General features: G+C 38.4%; 1 protein-coding gene across 1 annotated transcript in view; it reads right to left on the bottom strand.

Annotated features, from left to right (window-relative positions):
• grik4 (glutamate receptor, ionotropic, kainate 4) overlaps nt 1-26,773 on the bottom strand; it is a 369,932-nt gene that overhangs the window by 48,001 nt on the left and 295,158 nt on the right. Inside the window, exons 9-11 of the mRNA XM_027174034.2 lie at nt 15,636-15,797; nt 10,003-10,155; nt 8,419-8,523 (exon numbers count right to left, since the gene is read on the bottom strand). Of these exons, the coding sequence (XP_027029835.1) occupies nt 8,419-8,523; nt 10,003-10,155; nt 15,636-15,797 (420 nt within the window). The remainder of the gene's footprint in view (nt 1-8,418; nt 8,524-10,002; nt 10,156-15,635; nt 15,798-26,773) is intronic.

Below are 26,773 nucleotides of genomic sequence, written 5' to 3'. Positions count from 1 at the left end.
GCTGCCCCCACTACTCCTGCCTTTGCTCCCCAGCTACATGCGCTATCCTTCATAATTTATCACACATCTTTCTGTCATAAAAAAGGGAGTTAGAAAAAAAAATCCATAATCCTGTAACCTCATAATGTCATCAGTGGGGAAAAACAACAACAACAAAGCACCCCAGTAAACAGAATAGGTAAATAAAACGGAATCCAAATGGAAAGCACAGGGAAACACTAATATTTACCTAATAAAGAGCAGGGAGATATAATCAAATGCACTGTTTGTGCTACAAGGCTGTATGGGAAATATGGCTGACATTTTAGTCAGGAGCTTTTGTCTGGGGTTTTTTTTTTCAGGTCCGCACGGACTACAGTGTAGTGGAACAGAGACCCTGCGGGTGGCAAAGTGGGACTGACGTCTCTCTCCCTTTTGAGTCCTGTATGAAATAATAATAAATGCAATTTATGTACAACTCTCTCCAGCACTGCCGAGTAAACACACGTCCGTGTCGGGGGACAGAATGTTGACTTTTAGTGGCTCTTTTTATATTATTCTTTCCTTTAGTTCTGCAGAGTGATAGTAACGCTGAATAGTTTCCAAAGTGATGTCCAGGGACCTCCAGGAGTCTGGGATTTTTAAAAAAATTGTGTTATAGTGTTGGAAATCAAGACCACCAATTAATAACGTTGTTATATTTCTTATTGTAGATTGAGATGGTTTGGACATGTGCAGAGGAAGGAGATGGTTATATTGGTAGAAAGATGTTGGAGATGGAGCTGCCAGGTAAAAGGTCAAGAGTTATATGGATGTGTTAAATGAGGACATGAAGGTAATTGGTGAGAGAGTAGAGGATGATGAGGATAGAGTTAGGTGGAAACAGATGATCCGCTATGGTGACCCCTGACGGGAAAAGCCGAAAGTAGGAGAAGTAGATTATATTTCTTATTGAGTTAACTGAATCATTTGAATTAAGTATGGAATAACAGGGGGGCATGTTGGTTTAGTTTGCCTTTCACTTCTGAGATTGGGGATTTGATTCCTGACTCCACCTTGTATGTGTGTGCGTGTGTGTGTGTGTGTCGAGTTTAGTCAGTTTCCACTATGCTTTATGGGTTTCCTTGGGATACTCTGGTTTCCTCCATGACCTGTAGGACATCTCTAAGATGTCCATAGTGTCTGAATGTGTTTGTATGTGCCATGCATTTGTATGGCACCCCATCCAGTTTCACCAGAGTCCCCTGGGGTAGGAAAGCACAGTGCTAAAATAGTGCTATTCTGGTGATACCACAGCAATTTACCAACAACAACAATTCTTAAAGATTGAACGACACATACTTTTTAACCATTTATAGTTACACTGAATGTTAGGCAACGTTAACCAGAAAGCACGACCCGATCACGTCCTCGAGACCAGAAATCTCACTGACACCTGAAACATCACCACGTCACTGATCATGCATTTTCCTTTGTTAAACGCCAATATGTATTTTTGTACCTTTAAAGACTATATTGTATGATGAGATGCTACAGAAACAAAAGCATGTTTAAATGATTGCGTTAATATTAACGTCAGGTCTACCCACACCTCGAACTCCATTTTCCATCCTGCATCACGGCCTAAAAACACGACCCACAATGTACAATCACATCCACGCTCACACTCAGCACATGCTTGCTTACACTCACCTGTCTTCAGTCCCCCCCACACACGGCACATGTTTAAAAGACTCAGTCACAACCACTTCGCAAAGCATATGCTCCTATTGCCTCTGTGTCTCTTACCAAGCCTTTTCTGCTTCTGAGTATCTGCTTTGCTTGCTGTTTTTCTGCTCTGTCTTTGTCCCTGACACCCTGTTTGCTGATCACGTGACATTATTAGTTTTTAATGTTTCCTACCTTGAGCCTGCCCTACAATTTGGATTTGCTGCTTGAACTGTTATTAGAAGTCACTAACCTGTGCTTACATACATGTTGGCGTCTTTGTTGTGACAATTAACCTATTAACCATTAAATATTGTCAGATCCATGTATGTCACTGTCCTTCTGACCAATTAGAGCCAAGAATTCAGCTATTCAGAATTCAGAATTCAGCTATTCAGCAATATATATATATACAACCTTGGACCTTTTCTTAACTTCATAAATAAAAACACCAATAAATAGAAAAGGTATTTGAATATAAAACCTAATAACTGAATAGTTCATTAAATAAATCATTACTGAGAGTCTGTGGGAGGTTTTTTTACAGCTAAACGGCTCCCTGTGGTTAAAAGTCTGACTTTAAATCGATTCATTATACAAGGAACGTATTTCCATATGAAATATTTACCAATCCCGACAAGGTTAATACTTCTTAGTTCAAGATTTGATCAGAACACTGGAGAAGAAATAATGCTATAATGATAAAATGCTATAAGGAGATGAAGCAGTTAGCATGAAACAGGCTGTGAATTAATCTCCTTCGGTCAGGATTTGGAAAAAAAAACCCAAAAACAATGAGACTGACCTCTAACCAGTAACTAAAGAAGAACCTCTTGCACTCTGAAGTAATGCTTTTCTTCATAAAATCCGTTGTGAAGCATGCAGGTTTGTTGCTAATTAGGTCTTGGGAAATAGATCCTTGGTTTTGAGGTATTTCACAGACAACATTCATAAATAAGCATGACGACAGAATTAGATATGAGTGTACTACACCCACGCTGGAAAAAAGGAAAGAACATAGTTAATTAATACCACTGAATCATATTCACTCACACCTAGGAGTTAAATGAATAATATTTTTTAATAATCTGTCACTCTGGATAATGACATATGCAAACTTCATCGCTGGAAGCCTCTGGATGTTACATCATTAGCCCAGATCTTTGATAAACAACCTTTCACAAACATGTACTGAGTGAACCGATGTTCTAAGATGTTTTTCATTAATATTCTGTTTGACACAGGTGGAGTGGGCTTTGTGAGGGGATGTGTGAAGTCATGTGTGTGTGTGTGTGTGTGTGTGTGTGTGTGTGTGTGTGTGTGTGTGTGTGTGTGTGTGTGTGTGGACGTGCAGGTGGGTGAGTGTTCTGTTGTCAAGGCAGCCACATATTCGTGTCTCCAGTGGCTGCGAGTTTTAGACAGAATGATCACGTGAACGATCATGTAAATAAGAACTTCTTTTAAACAATTCATTATCTTATCTGCAGTAAACTGGTCTCAGTGGATCTGGAGTACATACACACACGTGCATACACACGCACACACAAATTCAAACACACACACACACGCATACAGACACAAACACGGGGACACATTGGAAGCACCCGATTTTACGATATATAGTCATTTGAGTTCAATCCAAAGAGTTTCATTTTGGTGAGAATCCTTTTTCTTCTATTCTTAATGCTCTTTATGCCTTTTACTTAGAATTATCAAGGGACTACCACGATGGAGTATTTCTGAATTCTCCTTCTGGCAAGTTCTTAGTGACGTGACATATGGCTAAGTACGGTGACCCATACTCAGAATGGGTATCCATTCTCTGCATTTGACCCATCCAAAGTGCACACACACACAGCAGTGCACACACACAGCAGTGAACACACACCCGGAGCAGAAGGCAGCCATTTATGCTGTGGCGCCCGGGGAGCAGTTGGTGGATTCGGTGGCTTGCTCAAGGGCACCTCAGTCATGGCCGGCCCAAGACTCGAACCCACAACCTTAGGATTACAAGTCAGACTCTCTAACCATTCGGCCAAAACCAATAGATATATACAGTACAGAGGTCTAACTTTGTTAGAGTGACCAACGTGTTCATGGTCACCCACCTCTCTGACCATGTACCTTCTAGTCCGGTTACTGAGTTTAGTCAACCGTGCCAGCTTTAGGTAAAGTTCTGAGGGTTCATAACTTCTTCCATTTTACAATGATAAAGTCCAGTGTGCTTGTAGGGGCATTCAGTAGAAATAGTTTTCTACTTTTCCTCAGATCTGTTTCAACCCAATTTGACTTGTGAGGACTAAGGAGAGTTTGTTAGGCTTGGTTTTTGGTCTGAAGTGTGCTGTGAGCTGTGGGATGCACCTGAGCACAATCTGGTGTGTTTTTAACCAAGGGACTGAAGACTTAGCTTAAGTAAGAGATTTTAATAAGAAAGAAAAACAGAGATAAAAAAAAACATAGAGAAAAAAAAACAGAGATAAAAAAAACCCCCGACATTTTCAATTTGTCATTATGGATTATTGTGTGTACATCCATTACCGCATTAAAAGAAACGTAATGCCTTTGAAAGTTTATTAAGGCTGTGTCTTTTTGTGCAAACTGTGCCTGGACTCAATGCTAAATGCACTGTGTATAAAGCACAAATGGCTATTTAAAAGCCACCGTAAAGTGGTGGAAATGGTCAACTGTCATAAAAGCTTGGGACTAAAAAGAACACGCAGTAACAAAGACAACGTGTTGCAGAATGTGTGCGATGTCTAAATTAGAAAATGTGCTAAAACAAATAAGCAGTGTGTAGAGCATTAATATGGTGGCGATGTCATTTTGCTTTTATTTTAGGACCACCGAATGTTCTATGTAGAACTTTGTAGAAAAGGATACTATGACTAAACAGTATTACATTTCCTTGTGGTTGACGAGGATTTTTGTTGTAATGAAAATGTTGCTGTGCAGTGTTTTGAGGACTTTAATGTGTGGTCTATTTGCTATGACCAGTTTCAAAAAGGACAAAAAAAGCTTCCGGTGCAGAAATACATGTTTGTGTTTAACTAAATGTTATTTTTAGCTAAATAATTGTTCCGAAATTTCTTAAAACCGTCTTGTTAATAATACATCTTGACCAGTGTTGTATAAAGTAGAAAGCAATACTTGTACTAGAAAGCAATACTTGTACTAGAAAGCAATACTTGTACTAGAAAGCAATACTTGTACTAGAAAGCAATACTTGAGTAAAAGTACAAATATCATACTAGAAAAAGACTTCGGTAGAAGTGAAAGTCACCTTTTAGAATATTACTCAAGTAAAAGTCTTAAAGTATCTGATATTTACTGTACTTAAGTATCAAAAGTCATTTTATGATATTTAATGTACTTGTATTTGAAGTAAAAGTAAAAAGTAAAATTTCAGTGATTTTCAGTAGGCGTAAGAGCAGGGGCGGTTCTAGGGTTTCATCTTTAGGGGTTTTAGCCCTCAGTGAGAATTTAAAACAAGAAGAGTGGACACCAAAATGTTATGCATGATGTAATGATGCCAGTCTTGAATGAAATCAGTTCATGTATATGTGTGCATTCTCTACTAACTGTGTGTCCAATGAATGCACTCACTCACTCACTCACTCACTCACTCATTTTCTACTGCTTACCCAAACTACCTCGGGTCACGGGGAGCCACTTATTTAGTATTTAATGGATTGTTTGCATTAATATTTTGTTTGTGCTACAACTCTGCTAATAAGAATAGTGACATTTCACTGCTTTTGGTTGCCGTCTTTGTGGCTTTCCGCCGATTAACGTTATAAATGCCTCCAGCTCTGACTCCACGTACCTGTGCTTCTCCATAGGGCATGCGGACGTGCGTAATGCAATCTAGGAGCAGTGATTCACCAAACCTCCCTTATTGCAGTCGCACACATTTCTTCTGATTTTATTTTGTAGTAACGAGTAACGAAGATGCTTAGTGGAAATATAACGGCGTAAAAGTGTACATTTTATCTAGGAATAGCGTAAATAGCGAAATAATACAGATACGTGACATTTCTACTTAAGTACAGTAACGAAGTATTTGTACTCCGTTACATTACAACACTGATCTTGACACAGACTCTTTTTAATGAGAATTTAAATGGGTGGAATGGTAATGCAGTAGGTAGTGTTACAACTTGACACTAGAGGTGTGTACCAAATCGCATAATTATACAATATACCATTTTACAGTATAAACAGTGTGAGAAAATTCCAACAAGATTTTGAGTGCACTGCAAAAACCCGGATGAAGCACTTACTCATCAGGAAAAAACAAAACAAAATGTGGAATGCTGGACACCGTGCACTCATCTGTCATCATCATCTTCTAAATTGGACATCGACAAAAAATGACTTACTGTATGTTTCCGGTTAGTAAAAAAACCCTTCGTGTTCCATTTGTCATGATTCAGCTCGGACTTTGGCCACGTGCAGTTTTGTTTATGTTTCTGGTCACGTGTCTGCCCCGCCTTCGTCTGCTCCTTCCTGTGACCACACCTGCCCCTCATTGTGTCATGATTGTTTTGTGTATTTAACTGTGCCGCGTTGCCTTGTGCAGCGCGGAATCTAATGTTGTCCTGTCTTGTCTTCAGTCTGTGTCATGTTTCGTGTTCCCTTTGTTATTAAACTCTGTTTTGTTTTGCTATCCTGTGTCTGGGTCCGCTTCCTGCCCCGCGACACCATTGTAGGTGCTACTACCCTTCTAAAACACATACACTGTGTAGTACAGTACATACTGCATAATGTATAGTGTAAGTAGATCCTTAAAGACACAACTACTGTTTTTGTCGGAATGGAAGTCCTCTAGTTCTTCCTGGGTCTTTGGGGGTTTCTTCTAGGTTCCACCTCCCAAAAACTTGGAGGTAGTAGGTAGACTGTTTAAAAGGCTAGTCTTAATTGCTCATAGCTGTGAATTTGTATACTGCTCCCAAGATAGACTCCAAACCCTGACCAGGAAAAAATGTTTAATGAAGCTGAATAAATTAAAAGTATCCGATTTCTACATCTTTTTCGTGCCGTCATCTCGCTCACAAATGCATGCACAAGAGAGACACGAGTGCACTTTACTTTTCTTTCCACTTGCACAGCTTGTAAACTGCATTTAATCTTGTATAGCGGTTTTGTATACAGTATAGAATGCAGGGTCTGTCAGACATAATGCAGCTTAATTAAGTCTGAAAACTGGCGCAAACAGCTTAGTACATCTGGCACTGAGCGGTCATTATCACTAATTGCAGACTGTTCATAATGCCTGTGACTGCAATCATGCAACATTAGCTTATATGCTTCAATTTATTTGTTCCCTCACCCCCAGAGTCTGTCTGCAATGAAGATAATTGTTTAAGGTGACATTGCCCTTTCCAAAATGCCATTCATTAAACAAGAACATTATCTATCAGGAACTGTAAATGTATTCAAATGCTCCATAAAGAAGTCAGACCCCAGAAACAATACAGTTATAACCAAATGTGCTCCGAGACATGAAATGGAGTGACTTTCAGAACAACTCCATAATCCTGCAAGACTGCGTGGCCCTAAGGGACACAGACTTTATCAAAAATCAAGCCTTCACATATAAACTGTGCAACAGGCAACACAGAGACGTCAAAACGGGTCTAATAAAAGGAACTGTGTCTGATATTAGTTGCCGGTCTGATTTGTCTGCTTGTCTAAAATATTGAGAAAATACCCTTTTTCCCTTTGCTAGCTATCAATCAAGCTGCCCAAAAAAAAATCTTCGCAGAGATGCCACATGTTTATACGTGTGTGTGTGTGTGTGTGTGTGTGTAAGAATAAAGGTTGAAGTGTTAAAAGTGAAACAGGTTTAAATGCCAGAAGGTTCGCACATATCTGTGGATCTGTGGATGGAGGACGGGTCACTCAGGGTCCGAGGCCTGAACTGTCACTCAAACAGAAGCCTCTGTGAAAGCTGTAGCCCATGTTTGCTTGTCAACTAGTAAACAAGACAAGTCGCCAAGCATAACAGACATTCCCGTCAACAATGTTTGTCTTAAATGGCAAAGTCAGACGCAGCCTGGGGCGAAGCTGTAAGAAGCTGTGCAGTACACAACTTAGTGACAGAGACAGCAGCAAGCAAAGCATTCACTTCAAGTGAAGCACTCGTTCTGACGCCTTGTATCAATTTCTGTTAGAATAATGAACGTAGACTCTCACTAAGTGGCAACCATTATGATTCTGTCACTCCTAAACCCGATTTCTTTTCCTTTACGAAAGCTAAAATTTACTGACCTCGTTCGGCTCTTTACTCTGACCCTGTCATAGCAAACCTGGAATGCGCTCTGATTTGCTTTCCACCGCTGTCTCAGGGTCAACAGGATGGCACCATTATCGTCGAAGCCGACAAAAAAAATACAAAAAATTAACTGCCCTAGGAGAGCTAATTCCAGACTGTCAAGATAATTAGCGAGAATGATATGGGTGTGTTCACCTCCAATGTCTCTACAGGTCAGACAATCCTCATAACCAGCCAACCTGTTAGACACACGCTGATGGTGGGGAATAAAAGAGATGTTTTAGTCAGTAAACACAATTGAAACAGGTCAATAAGGATGCTGGCAGCGCCGTATGGCTGCTCAATGCAGCATCTGGGAGTGATGAAGCATACTGAATTCCTGCTATGAGAGAGAAAAACAAAAGTGCAATGGTGTTTACCTGCAGCTGAGAAGAAGGGAACTGGGAGATCTACTTTACCTGCCTTAGGCCATCCCTGCTGTTCTGCATGATGCGCAGGGCATAGTTAGAGCGCTGGCCCCTGCTGTTGAACTCGATGTGGCCTGTTAGACCTTCCAATTCTACCTATCCAGGAGAGGGAGACACAACATCTAGTCACTATAAAAGTGGTGTTATCTGTGTAGACGTGCATAAACTGTGTGATTGGTAAATAAAAGGATGGAAATTGTGCCAATATTCAGGTGACAGAGAACACTTTATAGTATTAGAGACAGTAGAAAGACGTGCATCCATTTACGTATATATGGATGTGTGGGCGTGTTTGAGTGACGCTTTGCGTACGGAGGGTGGAGCCAGGAGAAAGGAGTAGTAAAGATATGCACCTGTATTTGATAAATGTATGTGTATGAACTGGAGAAAGAGTGCAGTGGGGAGAGACGAGAGAGAGAGAGAGAGAGAGAGAGAGAGAGAGAGAGAGAGAGAGAGAGAGAGAGAGAGAGCTAATGAGAGGATATGAGAGGTGTGTGTGTGTGTGTGTGTGTGTGTGTGTGTGTGTGTGTGTGTGTGTGTGTGTGTGTGTGTGTGTGTGTGTGTGTGTGTGTGTGTGTGTGTGTGTGTAGGCTAGTAAAATCCCCCAAGCCTACTTCCCTTATCATTCCTGATCAAACCCAGCTAGTATATAATAATACATTTATGGATGGAATCAAAGAATATTTATTAGAATGTCATGTGATAAATACATATGATTTACACATACAACTGTCTTATGTCTAAATATTAATATTATATTATACCATTAAATCAATACATTTCCATTCCGAATACTAAGAAAAATCCCTTCTGTTATGATACCAATACCATTCTCTGTCAAGAGGATTGAAAACAGTTAGGCTTGTGGTATAAAAGCTCTTGTCACCAGGTAAGGACTCCTGAGCTGCATGGTAACACCGCACTAGGACCTTCTTCTTGGCCAGTTTATGTGTAATTTCATTATTATCTCAAGTTCTCAATAAGCTTACACGAATAAATACGCTTACAATAAGCTTACACGAATAAAACAATTAAGTTGAAAATAGATTTAAGGGTATCGAGTCAAGAAGGTTTCTAGGAATATCAAACATAGCAAACAGAAAAAATTCTGAAATTCTGTCCTAAGGTGTAACATTCATAATTAATCTGAAAAATAAATAAGGGAATAAAAGAACTGGCCCTGCTGTTCCAAATACTTGAATACTTGGGACTGTTGATATGTTGTAACTCAGAGGCTTTTGGATCAACCGATTAACATGGGATGAGAAAATATGGAGTTTATTAGAGTTTGCATATTAATGTTACTAAGTTGATACCATTGTTAATGGCTCAGTGTTTATGTTCCAGTGAAAATGTGTGGGCTGGAAACCTTGCCACTTCTTCAGCAGTTAGAAAATGGTTAGCAATTTAACAATGAAAAGGGCACACCTACGCTTTCTAAAGAATTACACTGAGGCACGGATCACTGCTGCATGACACACAGAGCTTGTCATGAATTAAAGTGTGTGTGCGTGTGTGTGTGTGTGTGTGTGTGTGCTCGAATAAAGGATGTGATGTGGTGCTGTGTGTCTTTACCATCCTCAAGTAGTTCATCAGGCTGGTGCCATGCTCCCAGATTTTTGAGGACTTGCAAGAGAGCTGAGTTGCCCCTACATTCTGGCTGCGGTTCAGCTCTTGCACGGCTGCAACTACTGTGTGTACGGCGTCAAACAGCAGTGCCGATGAGAGCTGCGACACAAAAATACACACGGCACAGAGCAGGTAGTTAAAATCTGACCCAGATATATACAGTACGTGTGTCAGCCTGGGAAAACAGCCAAAAGAAAAAACTGACACACAAAAATATGGACTATATAAGGTTTTTGATATCTCCACTTCATAATACATCAATACATTTATCTAAAACAATGAAGTCGTCTTTTCTTGAAACACTTAACTTAGTCCGAGCACGGTGGATGTCACGGCCTAATCCTAATCAATTTCTGATCAGTTTCTAATCAAACACTGGCTTGTCGAAATGTCAGTGGACTCACTTGTACCTCGGAGGACGTGAAAATGGATTCCTTAAATGTCATTTACTCTTATATCATTTTTTAAACCAAAATGTAAAATGCATAACAATCGGTTTTGACAGCGGGAATCTCCAGAACCGGCACCACTCTACGTAGGGTCTCTCTCTGGGGTCTATAGTGCAGAGAGTACAAGTTTCTCTCCCCTCTCAATACCATGACCTCACTGAAGCTTGAATAAAGTGAGTAAGTAGCACATGACTAAATGAAGGGAGCCATGTGACCTTGTTTATAGATTGGAACAATAAAAAAAAATGTCTTCTATTTTTATTTGTATTTGTCTTTAACGATGGACATTGTCTCACAGCAGCGTTCCAGCAACATACAAATTCAAAACGAAAATGATGAAAAGTTTAAAATTAAATTTCTATGTATCCCTAATAAGCAAGCCAGAGGCGATGATGGCAACTCCCTGGAATGATATGAAGGACTCAAAAGGGAACCCATCCTCACAGTGGTGACACCAGAGAGAGTGATTAGTAATATGTCCTTTTCTACAGATGCATATAATGAAGTGGAATTGTGTGACCTGGAAATTTTGAGCAACACAAATTCCTTCCTACGGTGGAGACTCGAGCACAAAACTGTCCGCCGCGACAGCGGTTCGTTGTCGGCTTTGTAGTCTAGAAGTGCTACTAGATCCACAGCGGTCCCAGATACATTCGTTGAATGTCTGCATGGACTCTTGACTTTCCTATGCTTTTTTTTAATAGCTTGGGAGACACAAAAGAAAATGGCTACTCCTGACTGTAAGTGCTCTGGTGAACAGGGAGTGACTTTGTGAGTGTAGCCCATGCTGTAAAGGAAGGAAGCAGCGCGCTAAGGAGAGATACAGGTCTTTACAGGTTAATCTCCGTACCGACCCACCTGTAACACCTATCGCTAATAAAAGAAAGTGCTGAAATCCAGGACTTAACTGTACTCCTGCATATCCACTAAGGCAAGGACATTAGAACACAGACACACCGCTCTGCATTTTAAACAGTCTGCACTTTTTAGACCAGCGTATCTAACACACTGCTGGAGTCACCTCTGGGTTAAGCAGGCTCTCTTCACTTTCATGCATTTAAAACAAACTCCAACACTCTAATGACTCGTTAAACAGAAGAGGTGATGACCCAGTGAGAAAAATACAGCTGGTTCCAACAACAAAAAAAAAAAAAAAAAAAAAAAGAATAAATATTTTCTAAAATTCCTATTTTGTAAAATGATAAAAATACACAATATTTTAGGGAAGTCACACCTTCTTAATGACGCCTATTATACATTTATGGACACATTTCTTAATGCTTGTACCAGTTGCCAATTTAAATCATTATGATGTCATTTTGAATTACTCGGACATACAAAGTCAACACATTATATCCCGTTTATAATCTTTTATAACTGTTTCAATATGCAAAAGGCAGCTGTCAGAAAATCCCTAGCAGGTGGCATGTAATCTTATAAAACTTAAATAAAGTTTAACCAAAATACTGTTTAGTAAAACTGCCGAATGTTACGACTTCCTGCGTCTGTGAAATCAGGACATGAAACAAGAAATTTTTGTAAATTATTTAGCATTGTATAATCTTTGCATGACCTGAAGGATTTTTTAAGCGCAGAATTAGAGGAGAGGGAACGAAGAACACAGAAGTTCTGTAGGAGCATCTGTGTGTGATAAATAATAAAAGCGTTGTTCCTCAGTTTTAGGGTTATCCAGAGGTCTGCTAACAGCCATGCAAACAGTTCTAACCCTTTTCATGCTGATCCTCAAGGCAGTTTCCTTTGGAACTAGAGGAACAATATTGTTTCATCATTTCCTTTGAAGAGCACCAACAACAACGTTGTCAACTCGTGTTCCTGACCCCGTGTGATTAAACTATCAGTCCTTGCAGTTTTTTTAGGAGGATTCTTGCAGCCAGAAATGCTTAAATGTCCTGTAGTTTTTTTTTCCCCCCAAAATGTTTTGTTCTTTTATTTGCAGGAAGCTACTTCAAAATTGCAGTGAAGACAAATATGTAATTTCCTTCAATGACAGCTGTAGTCGTGTTCAACAAACATGAGTCGAAGAGGGCTTTGACTGGATACATGCTGTGATGATGTCACGTCCAAATCTAATTTCGAAAAATTGCAACCTCTTTTATATAATTTGCAGTTTGCCTGAGTTTGTTTTTATTCCTGTGATTGCAAAATGACAAAATCCTGCAAGGACTGACCTATAAAAGCCTCTTACTACCATATGATTATTCTCTTTTCCAGTCCTGTATTGCCTAAGAGTATGTGTACTGTTGTTCGCTGGACAAGACACGTGCTCTATTGTTCGATAACTAATCCTACAATCTAAATAAATCCATAAGCACATAACATGTATTCCAGGGCAGGATATCAAGTAGTTAGTTCTGCCAAGCCATGATGAATTTGGACAATGGAAACGATCAATGTCCAAAGTGTTTAGTTCCTGAACATAGGCGACAGGCATTTACAGCGCCTCGTCCTAACTGCAGCATAATAGCGATGATAAGTGCACCGTTCATGCTATGGATATACTGCCGGCGATTCATCACCTCTAGCACTGCACTGCCACAGCAGGAAGAGCTGCAGAGCTGTCTAGGGAGAAAAACATACAGTAAACTCCTTCACGGTGTTGCAGCAGCAGGAAAAGAAAAGGTCAGAAAACTTGGATTACAAGTCCACTGAAAGATTATGTGTGAGCCTGCATGGACCAATTGCAAGAGCTGTTAGTGCAGCAACAGCGCAGTGGATTGCAGAGCTTGGTAGGAGCCAACAACCAAGTCACATACTGTACATCTTGAATACATTCTGAGTGTCCCTATGTTTAAGATGCCACTCGGCCACTTGATAACCTGCTATTGGAAAGTCAAAGTAAAGTGCAGGAACGTGGCTCGGCAGTGGTCAGTGCACTGCAAGCTGTTAAATAAAACTAACTCGGAGATCACTCACAATCTGTCACCTGCATTAAAGCACCTTTGTGCACCATCAAAAGCCCATCAGAGCTGTGACCAATGGTTGAGATTAATACCTTGAGTACTGACACAGATGGTCTCACAGGTGGTATAGGCTAATGAAGCACTGTTTTTATATCTGCACAGCATGATCCCCCATGCAAAAGCACTGACACGAAAGTTCAGAATGTGTATATGCACCGTTTGTCCTGACCATTAGTGAGATATGAGATATACCCAATAACTGCAGGTGCAATTGGTAGATACAGTATATACAGACCCGGGTAAACTGGCTGGCTTAAATACGAGTGCCAGAAAGCTGGAACAAACTCACTGTGTGCTGCTAGCACCTGCAATGTAAATACAAACTGGACATTTTGAAGCAGCAGTCTACATTTAGGCATCAATAATGCTGGGTATGATCAGTCTGATCAGTTCATTCTGTTTAGTAAATGTATTATTCCATTATAAACCCAAATTTGGGATTTAGAAACTGCAGAAACTTACGGTTCTTACGGGTCTCAGACTGTTTAATGGCATGCGACACGACTTGCTGTACATGCAAGCCTTTATGAGGGAGGCGTGTCCTGTGCAGACTTTCTGCATCAATCTGGGATGCTATTATTTGCAGCTCCAGTACTAACCATTACTGAGCATGATGCTAAACATACCACTTAGCTTGAAATGCTCAGAAGGTCAGCCATACAACAAAAGGCAGTAGTCACCAGTAGTGTGTGTGTGTGTGTGTACTATAAGGCATTGGTCCAGTTAAGGTGAGGCAGTGCTTCAGCACAGTGGAAAACAAATGTTTGCATGATCATTTTCTTGAAATGAAATTTGAAGTCATTTACACAAAATAGTGATCCAGGGTTCTTTTACATCACCCACCACAAGGGAACTAAACGTTACAATATACAATAAACACCGGTCTTGAGTGGAGAGCTATATATCGGGTCGATTCAATTTACCAGGATGTAATTGAACTAATGTGTTTCACAGACAGAGAATAGAGAAAGGTTTAGAAAGGCCAAAATATATAGCTATATCTTTGTCTATTGCTTTCACATTCAACAGAGTATACAACCAGTAAACCTGTGATACTGCTAGACTTACTCACAAATACTATAAGGTTCCCCATTAACCGAAGGGCCTTCTGTGTCTGTTAGCCCTTCAGACTTGACCTGTAGGTCACTGGGAACCACACAATCTTTGAATTTATTAGTCTGGTCCTTTGGAGCAAAGGACTATCATACTGGCTGGTTTGCAATGGGCAAGTCATATGTTTGAGTACACTGGATAAACTATTTACTGTTCATTTAATCCCATGTCAGCAATAGCAAGATGATTGGCCTGGAAAGACATTTTGGAAGATTTCTAAGAGATTTCTAACAGAGTCAAAGCATTGTCTAGAATTGTTAAGAACCGCACAGTCCCTTAGTATATGCTTATCTGTCATTATCGCTTTACATTAATAACATGTTGGAGATTCTTCACCGTTCAGTAGGAATGCATGTGTCAGTCTTGTGTGTCCAATACTGCATCTTGTGTATACAGGCTCATGGTTTTCTGGCTTCAAAAGGAAAATTACGTAACCGTCTTTAGTTTATTTCATTGTCGATATCATAAAAATGAGAAAAGCTTCACAGATTTGTCATCTTTTCACAGGGGCCATGCTAATCTGTACATGGATCCGATTTTACTATATGCAGTATACAGTAGTATAAAACAAGCGCCACTAGTTACGTACAGTACAAGGCGGTGGACAAGTTTTCTCACAATCTGCTCAACAAGGGGCAATTATACCACTTACCATTTACAATGTACAATGTTCTCCAGTTTTTTTACAGAAACAACTGGTGTCTTTTCTCCTCTAAAAGTGTTCTTGGCAGCTTTGACTATCCAATGTGGACAGATTGACGGTCTGCCAGTTGGACTGCATGAACTAGTCAAAACTTTCGTAGGTGCTGACTTTGCTACTAAAAACATGCAGGAATAGGGAGAACAGCTGTACTCCACTTTTTTTAGAGCTGAAAATGCCATTGTGGTCCTTTACTCTGATATAGAACTGTGGCAAATAGTAACCTTACATTTTATACACTGTTTTCGAATCCACTGGCATTCAAAACGTGAACCAATAATCTACAAACAGCTGAACATGGTAAACAGCATGAGTGTAAAACAGAGTATTATGTACCGGTGTGCCAGCAAAAGGGGCATGATCACAGTTCTCCTGCCAGGAGCGGTTGAGGCTGAGAAGGAAATCTTGGAAGAAGGGGTGTGTTCTGTTGAAGACCGAGAACCCGATGATGTTTACGCGTTGATCGGCTACGTCATCCAGTCGCAGCAGAGAAAATTCCTAAGGGAAGACAGCAAGGATGAATTTAATTGTATATAATAAGTTAACCTTCTAGATGTCAACATGGCATACTGGTGGTTTCCAAATTTTCAAACGCCTAAACCCTGTAACTCTCCATTGAGTCTATTCATTGACATAGACCTCTAAGTGTGGCAAAGACCTGTAACAGAGACCTGTGAATGATTGAAAGTTTACCATCAAAGATGTACAAACAAGCCTGAGCTGAGCAGGAAATAATTTGAAATAATTGGCTGCAATGTGATGAATGTAGGACACCTAATTTTCCATTCGCAGACAAATGAATTTCATAATCTGGTTCATCAGGCCTGTCACCAATACACTTCAAATGGTGCAGAGTGGTGATATCAGCTGATTGCATACAGTAGCACCCTAAGTAATCATTTAAAGGTAGGCCATAGTAATTAAGTAATTGATCAGACACTGTTTAATCAGTTATTTTACTGTGGTTTCTATTAAGCCTAATGAATTAAATTAATAACAAAATTCACAGTATGGTAGGGTTTGTTAGAAGATAACTGTTTAAAGATTTATTTGAAGGTAATGATGCCTCTTTTTATTATATTTTTATTTTTTTCTGCTGTGATCTGAACAGACTCAAGGGAAAGAGACCTCTGCTAGAGTCCATGTGATCCTATCCCTTAAATACGATATATGTTTTACTCTACTACTTTACGTTAGGAAATACTAAATCTATATGACTATATTCAGGATATTTTTACTTCCTTAATATTTTGCAGAGTGTGAAAGTCCACTGAGATCCAAAATGTCCATAAATGTCACCAGCTTGCTTTCCCAAAATTTCCCATATTTTAAAAGTGGGTTAATAGAGTTGCCCCTGTACCCGGACTCACACTATTACAGTATGTCCCTGTGACCATCACTGACTCTAGACATACTAATGATAAGACATATACTGAATCCAGGACCCAAGAAATCCATCATACAGAGAGGTAGACGTAGAAAGATAGAGAGAGCAGGACTGCATGGGGACTTCAGCAGGAGTCCGGGGTCTTCAGAGACACACCAACAAATGGCTCGTCTTAGATGCACTGAACAGGCCTTGAGAAGCTGTGATCAAAGTAATACTCTGGCTCTATGATTACCAAAACAAAATCAGGAGAGGTGTGAAACACCGATTCAGCCAGCACACATACTGTAGTGGAGGATGAAAGCAACGAGAGGTGAGACAGATAAGGAAGAAAAGGAGAAGAGTAATGTAGTGCAGTGACTTCAGGAGACAGTGTCTTTTAGTGCAGACCTGTGGGAGAGATGGAAGTAGACAGGAAAGCAGAGGAAGAGAGAGGCAGGAAGACAAAATATGAACAGATCCCATTTTGCTTTTGTTTAAAGGTGACTCCGTCTCCTGAAGCCACTTCAGGACAGCCATCTCTGCAATCCGTTCGGTTTTTTTTATAAGCAGAGATGTACAGCAAGTCACCACAGTGCACCCCATTGATCCAAACTATATGCATTCTATGTAAATGTCTGAAAAATGCCCGATACTGGAAACAGATTATAGGATCGCTCAGAGCTTGACAAAGTTAAAATTACACATTAAAGCTACTGAAATAAAGAAGCACAAATACGGTTTCAAGGATTTTTTTTTCCACCCAAAGATGGAACACAAAAATAACAACTTTCATAGCTGGAGATGACAGGACCCTAGGGACAGGAGCTAGCCCTGATCTCTGACAGCCTGAGTGAAAACAAGGGGGGGGGAGAGAGAGAGAGAGAGAGAGAGAGAGAGAGAGAGAGAGAGAGAGAGAGAGAGAGAGAGAGAGGAGGGGCAGGACAGGTGAGGTGCTGACAGGTTGGCAATGAGCCTCCTGACACATCCTGTCACCTAGAGATCTGTCAGAGCATAGTAGGAGCTGGGCCAGAATGCTACCATGATGCAGACACACACACACACACACACACACACACACACACACACACACACACACACACACACACACACACACACACAATTCTACTTCTGCTGGGTATTTCTTTTACTTAAAGAAATGCAATCTTCTCAGTCCTCATGGTGACTAGACAAATGTCCCTGCAAGGTCAAAATGAAAGTGTTACAGAGCCATACCATTAACACACACACACACACACACACACACACACACACACACACACACACACACACACACACACACACACACACACACACACACACAGAGTGTTCACACTTCCAGCATGGTTTCTCTCCCATATAAATACATACAAACCTTAATCTAGCTTCCCATATTAAACTTTATAATACTGCACTATGATAAAACCCAAACAATGACAAAAGAGATTACAAAACTGAAATGCTATCATTCTTTCAAACCATTTTAGACTTATTCACACGAACAAAATGCATGTTATCCAATACACCAGACATAATACACAATACAAGATATATATATATATATATATATATATATATATATATATATATATATATATATATATATATATATATATATATCGTGTATTTAGACCCATGAAAATATATTCCAAATACATACTTAGCAGACCTCTGTGTATGTATATGTATATATATATATATATATATATATATATATATATGTATATATATATATATATATATACATATATACATATATACATATATACATATATATATATATATATATATATATATATATATATATATATATATATATATATATATATATATTCCAAAATATAACTCTAGCATTAAGTACAGAGACAAATATAAGCAGAATATCTTTCACTGCCGTTGTTGTGTCTTGTGGATTTAGTGTTCAAACAGGGGGATTTATGTAGTCACTCTATTTATTGTTGAAGCTGAATGTAACACACTCGACTGGAAAAGATTTGGAATCTATATGCAGGAAAGATCAGTAATCCCCAATGCAAAATCCAAAACAGCATAGCAGACAAAGAATAAAACACAATCAGGCATCAAATGACTAAGCGAAAGGACTAGACTTCCAACTAGGGAATTGACAAGTCTTCTCAATGAACAACTGAAACTTTGAGCTTCTGTACATGAAATCAGGAACCGAACAGGAAATTGCTCCCAGAGTTTAAGCCAGCACATCCTGAACTCTTTCACTTACACTATGAAAGATAACTCCTAACCAGCACACCTACAGTATGTGTGCTTTCTGAACATCCCATTCACATTTAATCCCCCTTTGCTGTTATCATAACTTCCACTCTTCTTGGGAAGAGCTTTCCTCTAGATTAGGCAGGGTTGAGGTCAGGGATCTGTGCGGTACACTCGGGTTCATCCACTCCAATTCTGCATTGTCATGCTGGAACATATCCATGCCCTTTAGTTACCTTAAACTGTGATACTACATCATGTGGAGACAACTGTGGGCTTCTGACTTTTCAGACAAATTTCTGAGAATTCTCTCCCCAATCATCAAATATGATTTCTTGCTGTTTTGACATAAAGAGGTCACATACGTCTTTAAAAAAAATAGAAAATGGCCACTTAGCTAGGAAGTGAATGTCTCATATCTTTAATATTCCACTGGAGTCAAATGTTTTGTGAAAATAGTTTATTTTGGGTCAGAAGAGAAAAAAACCTGCTGCTGTTGTGGTACAGTGAGTCACTGTGGAAAGCTTAATGAAATATTTATTCAGAGCTGAAGTGACAGGTTGGATTTGCTGAAAGTCTTTTGGTCATGGATACACCATACACAGAAGTCCTCATGTGACGACCTTAGACGTGAAACTACCATCTACTATCTAGCTACTATCAGTGACAGTGTTGTGAAACCAGTAGTAAACTCTAAAGGATACCCAATAATGCCATTCTATGAAGTAAGATATAAATGTTAAGCAAACTTTCCTTTTTCTCTGCTGAACAGCTAAGATAGTTTGGGATTAGTTAGATTTGTAGGGTTAGTTAGTTAGTTTTCACACCTGTGGGGGATTCCTGTTAGAAGTAACCTTCACGTCTGCTACAATAACAACAAACATGGCTTATAAGAAATGTTACAGAAAATTGTGAATTGCATTTGAATCAAAGAAACATCCCAACATTTCTGCACAATCGTTACACATTTCTGCACATTTTTACTAATAATATTTTAATAATCTTATTCTGTTTGCACCTAATTTAGCTTACTACAAGTAACGAAAAACAATTGCTAAAAATTAGTTGAATTTTGTACCAAAACGATTATTTTAAAGAATAAAAATTGGCTAGGGGTTGGCTTAATGAGTTGAATTTTAGTTTATTGTAAACTTATTAGCAGAAATAATAGTCAGTTTGACTGATTTGACTGATACTAATCAATTTGTTTGTCCTGACCTGAAATGTGTTTCCCTCTTGCCTGGATCTTAAGAAATAAACTTTTAGCAAATGCAAAACGGTTACAGCTAAAAGTGAAAATGGTTTCCAAGATCAGAGTTAATTATTGCTATATAATCATTATTATTCACTTGACGTGTCAGTGGTTTTAATGCTATGGCTGATTCATTGTATTTCCACTTAGTAAAATAATTTCCTTGGTAGCGTTATAGATAATTATATGAGGTGAAAAAAAAATTGAGCCAAAGGGCTAACAATGCCAGTGTTTCTGTGGAAAACAATCAGCTTAGCGATGACATTTATAACCTACATACAGAAGCGGGGTGCATGGTCAAGTATTTGATGTGAAGGAAGAGAGAGAGAGCATGTGAGTTGTGGGGAAAAAAAATAAATGGGAAAAAAATCCTGTCCCAATCCTTCCTACAGTCTTCATTCCACAACACAAGAAAGTGTTAACCTACACCAATATGTGTCATTTATCTATCTATCTATCTATCTATCTATCTATCTATCTATCTATCTATCTATCTATCTATCTATCTATCTATTTATTTATTTATTTATTTATTTATTTATATATAAGAGGAGACAATTAATTTGCTAGCCACCAAATTTACTGCCAACCAGTTTAATCATATTGCTTATTTGCTGGCTTTTATTGTACTGGAGTTTGCTTGTCTGACTGCCGCAAATCATCGAAAATTTCGAAAAAACTTTCGACTTTGAAATTTGAACTAAGAATGTTGCCATCTTTTTTTATTTTTTATATCGCAACCCAGCAGCGATGTGCCATATACAGTACGACATGCAGTGCTTCCAAAGAAATGTTCTTCAAATTCAGATTAAATGAAGCACACAGGACTGAAATTTAACTGAACGCCTGCACCACTCCCACAGAGAAATGCTAATGTTTCACATAAAACACCACTAAAGGCTAATGCTTGCTAATGTTAATTAAAAAAAACGAAACCTCTGCTTTTATCTGTGTATGAATGCTTTTAATCAGAATAAATTAAGATATTCTGGTCTTCCGGGGCTCTCCCACATAGTGTGAATGTACAATTTAGTCTTCTGAGCATTGATCGAAGCTCCTGCTTGCCCTCTGTGTGTACGTTTTCGCACAATGTTCTAGTCATCTACGCGCCACAGTAAACCTTTCACACGCCGATGCTGCATGACGGCACTGACAAACTCAAGCGGATGTGAGCACAGCTACTGTGTTCTCCTTGCATTTTAATCTGACCTTCAATGTGACAACAGCAGAAAAATGATGAATAATTAGTGAACTAGCTACTACAGTGCCTCCTAACTAACTGCTCTAATGTTACACGCTTATGGTGTCGCTAATGCTATGCAAATTCTTTTATCTATCAGGCGCTTTTTTTTAAAGAAAATTTTAGGCATACAACCAAAACTAGAGTAATGCCTGGAGATAATTGCATTCTCAGATCTCTGTAACTGATGTACTTTCATCAGGTTTTAGAATAATTTTACTGTATTGACTTGCAAATCACAAGCAGCAATTCGCTCGGTGCAGGAAATGACTCAGCAACACGACCGATCTTCTACAAAATGATCTTTTGTGAGTTGTTTGCAATAGCACTTTTCTACCAAAGACTTTTCTTGAAAACTATGTGGTAAAAGTTCCTATATTTCCAATATTTTATGTACTAATACACTGGAGCAATACTGAAATGCACTTACAGACTAATTCGTTGCAAACTTTCAAGATGTATGATTACCCGATTTGCACTCATAACATTAAGTGCAGCAGGGATGAAGTATTTTTTTTGTAGGTCAGTACTTATTGCAGTTTTGTGACTAAGAAAACTTTACGATTCTGATCCATATTGTTAAGCAATTTTTTATTTATTTTTATTTTATTTTAAAATTTAAAACCTTAAAACAACCATGAGACATAAAAAGCCAATCTATAAAAGAACCTCACAATGGTCGCATGATTTCAGCGTCAACACCATTAAGCTTTAAACTTTCAATCTTTATTTTGGAAATATATTCTTTTATGAGGATCAAATGTCTTCTTGTAGATTATTCCTAATGAATGAAAAGTTGTATATAATATAAACACAGTGATGCCGTAGTTTTTCTGTTGGTGTGGGATTTTAACATCGCCGACGACCTCCCTAGTCCCGTTTAGTGCGTTATTATGGATAGTATTTTATGTGGTACAATAAAATGTGGACATATACAATATGAAATATGTGGAATATTACAAACTGTCAATAACTGTATTGGTACAAAGTATGTGGTATAGACTACGGGTTATGTATAATGGTCAGAAAGTCAGAAAGGAATGATACACCCATATCGATGCTGTAAGATTAGACTAAATTCATTCCTTTTGAATAGAGTGCGTATATTTTCTGTGGTGTCTTCACAGTCAGGATATTTGACTTTGTCTAATAGGGTGTTAAAGTTTCAACACTTTATGCGTTATTTCCGCTAAAGGCGACACTAACAGTTCTAAACAAAGCTGTGAATGAGATATTATATGTTCATATATAGCTTGAAGGCTAAAAACAGGCAGTTGTTTTAGTTTACATGGGGTATAGTAAGTAATTTTATTTTGGGTTTTTTTTACTCTATAATGATAAAGAATCTGTGGTTCAATAGTTAAGGCTATGGATTATTAAACATAATCCAAACTGCCAATGCTGAAAACATACAATAAAAAAAAAAATTGTTTGTTTTGTTGTGCCCATGTGAGACCCTCAGGCCTTCAACAATTTGTAGGTTTTCATAAGTATTTCTGTTTTTATCTAGCCTACCAGGGGCAAAACATTCATAAAAAAACAAGAAACAGTTTGATCCACACATATACTGTATATATCTGCATATCTGTATATATCTAAGTAAATGCTGATATCAACCATTCTGAGATGCCCCAAGTGCTTGTTCATAACCAGGTTTACCTTACAAGGTTTATCTTCAAGCACTAAAATTCTGTGTAAGATTGCCCCAACAGAGGCAAATCATCTCTCAATGAAAGCCAACAGTGTCCTGACTTATTTTATACCAGACTTGCGATGATAAATTAATTTGTTTCTTTATACTAATTGACAATGACAATTTATATTAAACCCTGAAAAAGGGTTGCTCCAGGGGTGCTGTTCCATGGCTGACTTCCAAAGAAGGTGGGATATGCAAAGAAATGGCATTATTATTATTATTATTATTATTATTATTATTATTATTATTATTATTATTATTATTAATTTTAACAATTATAATTATTATAACAGTGGATAAGTGGGAAAAACAAAACATAAGGTCAAAGGATTGTCTGTAGAAAAACTTGTGTTTAGGTACAGAATTAAAGTGGTTGATCTCAACCAACTGTACTGTAGGTTTAAAAATTCAAACAAAAACAGTAACTTTAATTGTTTGCACGCCCACTAGAGTAACAGATAACCTACAGAAGTGTAAAGAAATGTTGGCAAAGCCATATTAGAAATGCAAGCCACGTCATCTAAAAAATAAAGAAATAAATCCGTATACTAATTGCAGCTCCTGAAACAGCCGGTCATATCTGTCAGGCCTCCTCGGGTTTGAAGTGTTAATTACTTAAATAGAGCAGTATGTTCTGCTTAGGAATAGCAGACTATGTGGTATATTACATACAAGATGTACTGCACTTATGCCCCTTTTCCACCGGAAAGAACCGGGTGCTGGTTCAGAGCTAGCGCTGGTGCTGGTTCAAAGTTGATTCCACTGGCGAACCTTCTAAGAACCGGTTTGCCTTTCCATCGGCTAGAGAGCCATCACGGCGCCGAGTGTGATGCCACTGTATACGTGTCACGTGTCCCAGCAACGTTAGCGCAGCAGCGGCAAACACAAACACAACGTCAGCAATGGCGGATGTTGCTTTACTGTTAATGCTCATGGCTTTGTGAACCTACATTGGCATCCAAACGCGGCGAATACAACGTGTACGTGCAGCTCCATGTAATCTGTATAAACGGAGGTTGTAATCGAGAAAGTACATAACATTATTTTATCATTAACACAGAAAAAAATTAGCCTTGGCATGTAGGAACATACTATCATGTGTGCTGATAATATATCATATTGCGGTAAAGTAAAAGTGTATTAAACATTAGTAAACTTAAGGTACATTATCAAATGCGCTAACAGTAGCTCCGCCCCCAGCTCCTGACACAAGCGGTTCTTAAGTCTAGGCCAGCAACGTTTTGGTGCTACTTAAGAACCACTTTCCTGGTTCAGAGCCGGTGCTTTTGTCGAAACAGAAAGAACTGGTTCTAAATTAGGCTCTGGCTCCGAACCAGCACTCAAACTGCCTCGGTGGAAAAGGGGCATTATATATCTTCTCTCATAATACACTGCAGATATTGTAAGGGGTCAAGATGTCTCCTGGTGTGAACAGAGCTGCTTCTGCACCTCAGGTTTTGCTTACGTCATTTTATTGTGTCTGAACATACATGATTTGTTTTGATTTTACGTTTTGTTCCCACCCCTGTCCTGTAATCAGTATGTTCTCTATTGTGCTCAGTTAGCCCCTGCTTAACCCCTCATGCTTTATTGTTTCAGTAGGCAGTCTAATCATCTCATAATTATGTTTTATAACGCCCATGGCATGGTGTATGTGTTCCAATGTTCTGTTATTTACTGGTTCTGAAGACATCCTAGTTTAGTCTCTAGCCAGTTTTCTATGTTCTGATTATGCATCTGGCTTGTGTTTTTTTCCCCATCCACCTGTTTTATGACTCCCACTATGGACTATAACTATGATATCTGGATTAACTCCAATAAAACGCATGCTGACTTTATGCACTTGTGTCCTACCTCTCACTGCATGTTACAATATATGCAATTCCTGCTAGGCATTTTTAGCAGAAATACCTTTTTTTTTCAGTCCAACTTGGCAGATGAGCTCATTTTTTGTATGGAGACAACAAAATTTTGGCAAATGGGTAGTTTGGCATATGTTCAGTTTTTAGCTATGTAATTTAAAATCGTAAAGAAACTATGGTGTGGAATGAGCTGAGAGTAGAAAAAGCTCCTCTGTCACAGTACAAGTTTAAGCCTCTAGGAAAAAACTGGTTATATGTGGGCTAGGACCAAAGCCCATATGTTTTTCTTAAATTGGGCTCCTGAGGATAGAATAAAGAAGGAAAGAAGGAAAGAAAGAACGAAAGAAAGACAGAAAGAAAGAACGAAAGAAAGAAAGACAGAAAGAAAGAAAGAAAGAAAGAAAGAAAGAAAGAAAGAAAGAAAGACAGAAAGAAAGAAAGAAAGAAAGAAAGAAAGAAAGGAAGAAAGAAAGAAAGAAAGACAATGTTACTGTATATAAAAATCAACATAAATATATAAGTAAACAAACAAGTAAATGGATGAGAACTTCTTACTAGTTTTGGAAAATAACAATAAATAATAATAACTAGAATGTACATTTCCTGAAGAAAATGTGAATGGTGCTTGCACGTGGCAAATCTCGGCACTCGGTTGCTACAGTAGGGTGAAATTTTAGGAATTTCCCTTTCAAGTCTATGGGACATTTTTGGCTGCTTTTTCATCTGCTGTGCGAACATCGTTGGTTGAATCGCTTATAAAAGTCATAGCACACTTCTGCTCATTCATGGGTCTAGGACAAACGCTGCGGGACAAGTTACGTGCCAAAATTTTTGTCCGGAAGAATTATAATCAGTATGCATGATAACAAGAATGTTGCTTGCAAGCACCATTAATAATAATAAAAAAAATATTGTCACATATTTTTAAGTTTTAATGAACATTCATTTTGTTAGAACAATAATGAATAGTTTCTGCATTTGATTATGTGTAAAAAAAAAAAAGTTATTGTGTTTGATTATTGTCTCACATTCGATTATCGATTATCCATAAGTCGTGAAAGTGTGACCAGGTTGAATTAGCTGTTACTGAAGAAGAAGAAGAAGAAGAAGAAGAAGAAGAAGAAGAAGAAGAAGAAGAAGAAGAAGAAGAAGCGTTTTGCCCCACTTTATTTAACAGACCTGTTTTGGTCATATTCCAAAGCTAATAAAAAATAAAATAAAAATCATATAAATATAGCTGACAATAAAGACCAAGATAATGTCCTGCACTGTACTTTTCTTAGATGCACTGTCTCAAATGATTTGTATTTATTTTTTATTCCTATTACCAAGCTATTTTTGAGGCAGCTGGAGGACAGAAGCCAATAAAGGTACCAGAACAATGGAAAAAATCCTGAGAGGCCGCTTGTAGGTGCCATTGCTTTCAGTATTTTGGGGTTAGCAGGAAGCTGAAGGTATGTGCAGTTGTGTGTGTGTGTGTGTGTGTTGTTTTTTTTACTTTATTATGCTCTGACCTTGCTTTTATTCAAGTATTTCATTTTAATATTGGTGGATTTAATGTCCTTGAGCTTCTTTAAGCACTTTAAGTCAATAGCTGACAGTCCACAAAATTAAGAAATGTTTTCCTGAACATGTGTGCTGTCAATCTGGTATTCTCTGACTGCACTAGTTTTACAACTAATATCTTATTTTAGGAATTTAATTTAAACTTCTGACAATTAGATTACTATGTCTAGAACATCTGAGTTTTATAATGGAACTATACTATATACATACATATACTGCTATATGGGAATCAGATAATAGACATATAATGTGACAATCTCTGA

This window comes from Tachysurus fulvidraco, chromosome 11 (assembly GCF_022655615.1).
Source record: "Tachysurus fulvidraco isolate hzauxx_2018 chromosome 11, HZAU_PFXX_2.0, whole genome shotgun sequence".
Classification (NCBI taxonomy): Eukaryota; Metazoa; Chordata; class Actinopteri; order Siluriformes; family Bagridae; genus Tachysurus; species Tachysurus fulvidraco.
This window is presented reverse-complemented; position numbering and strand designations above follow the sequence as displayed.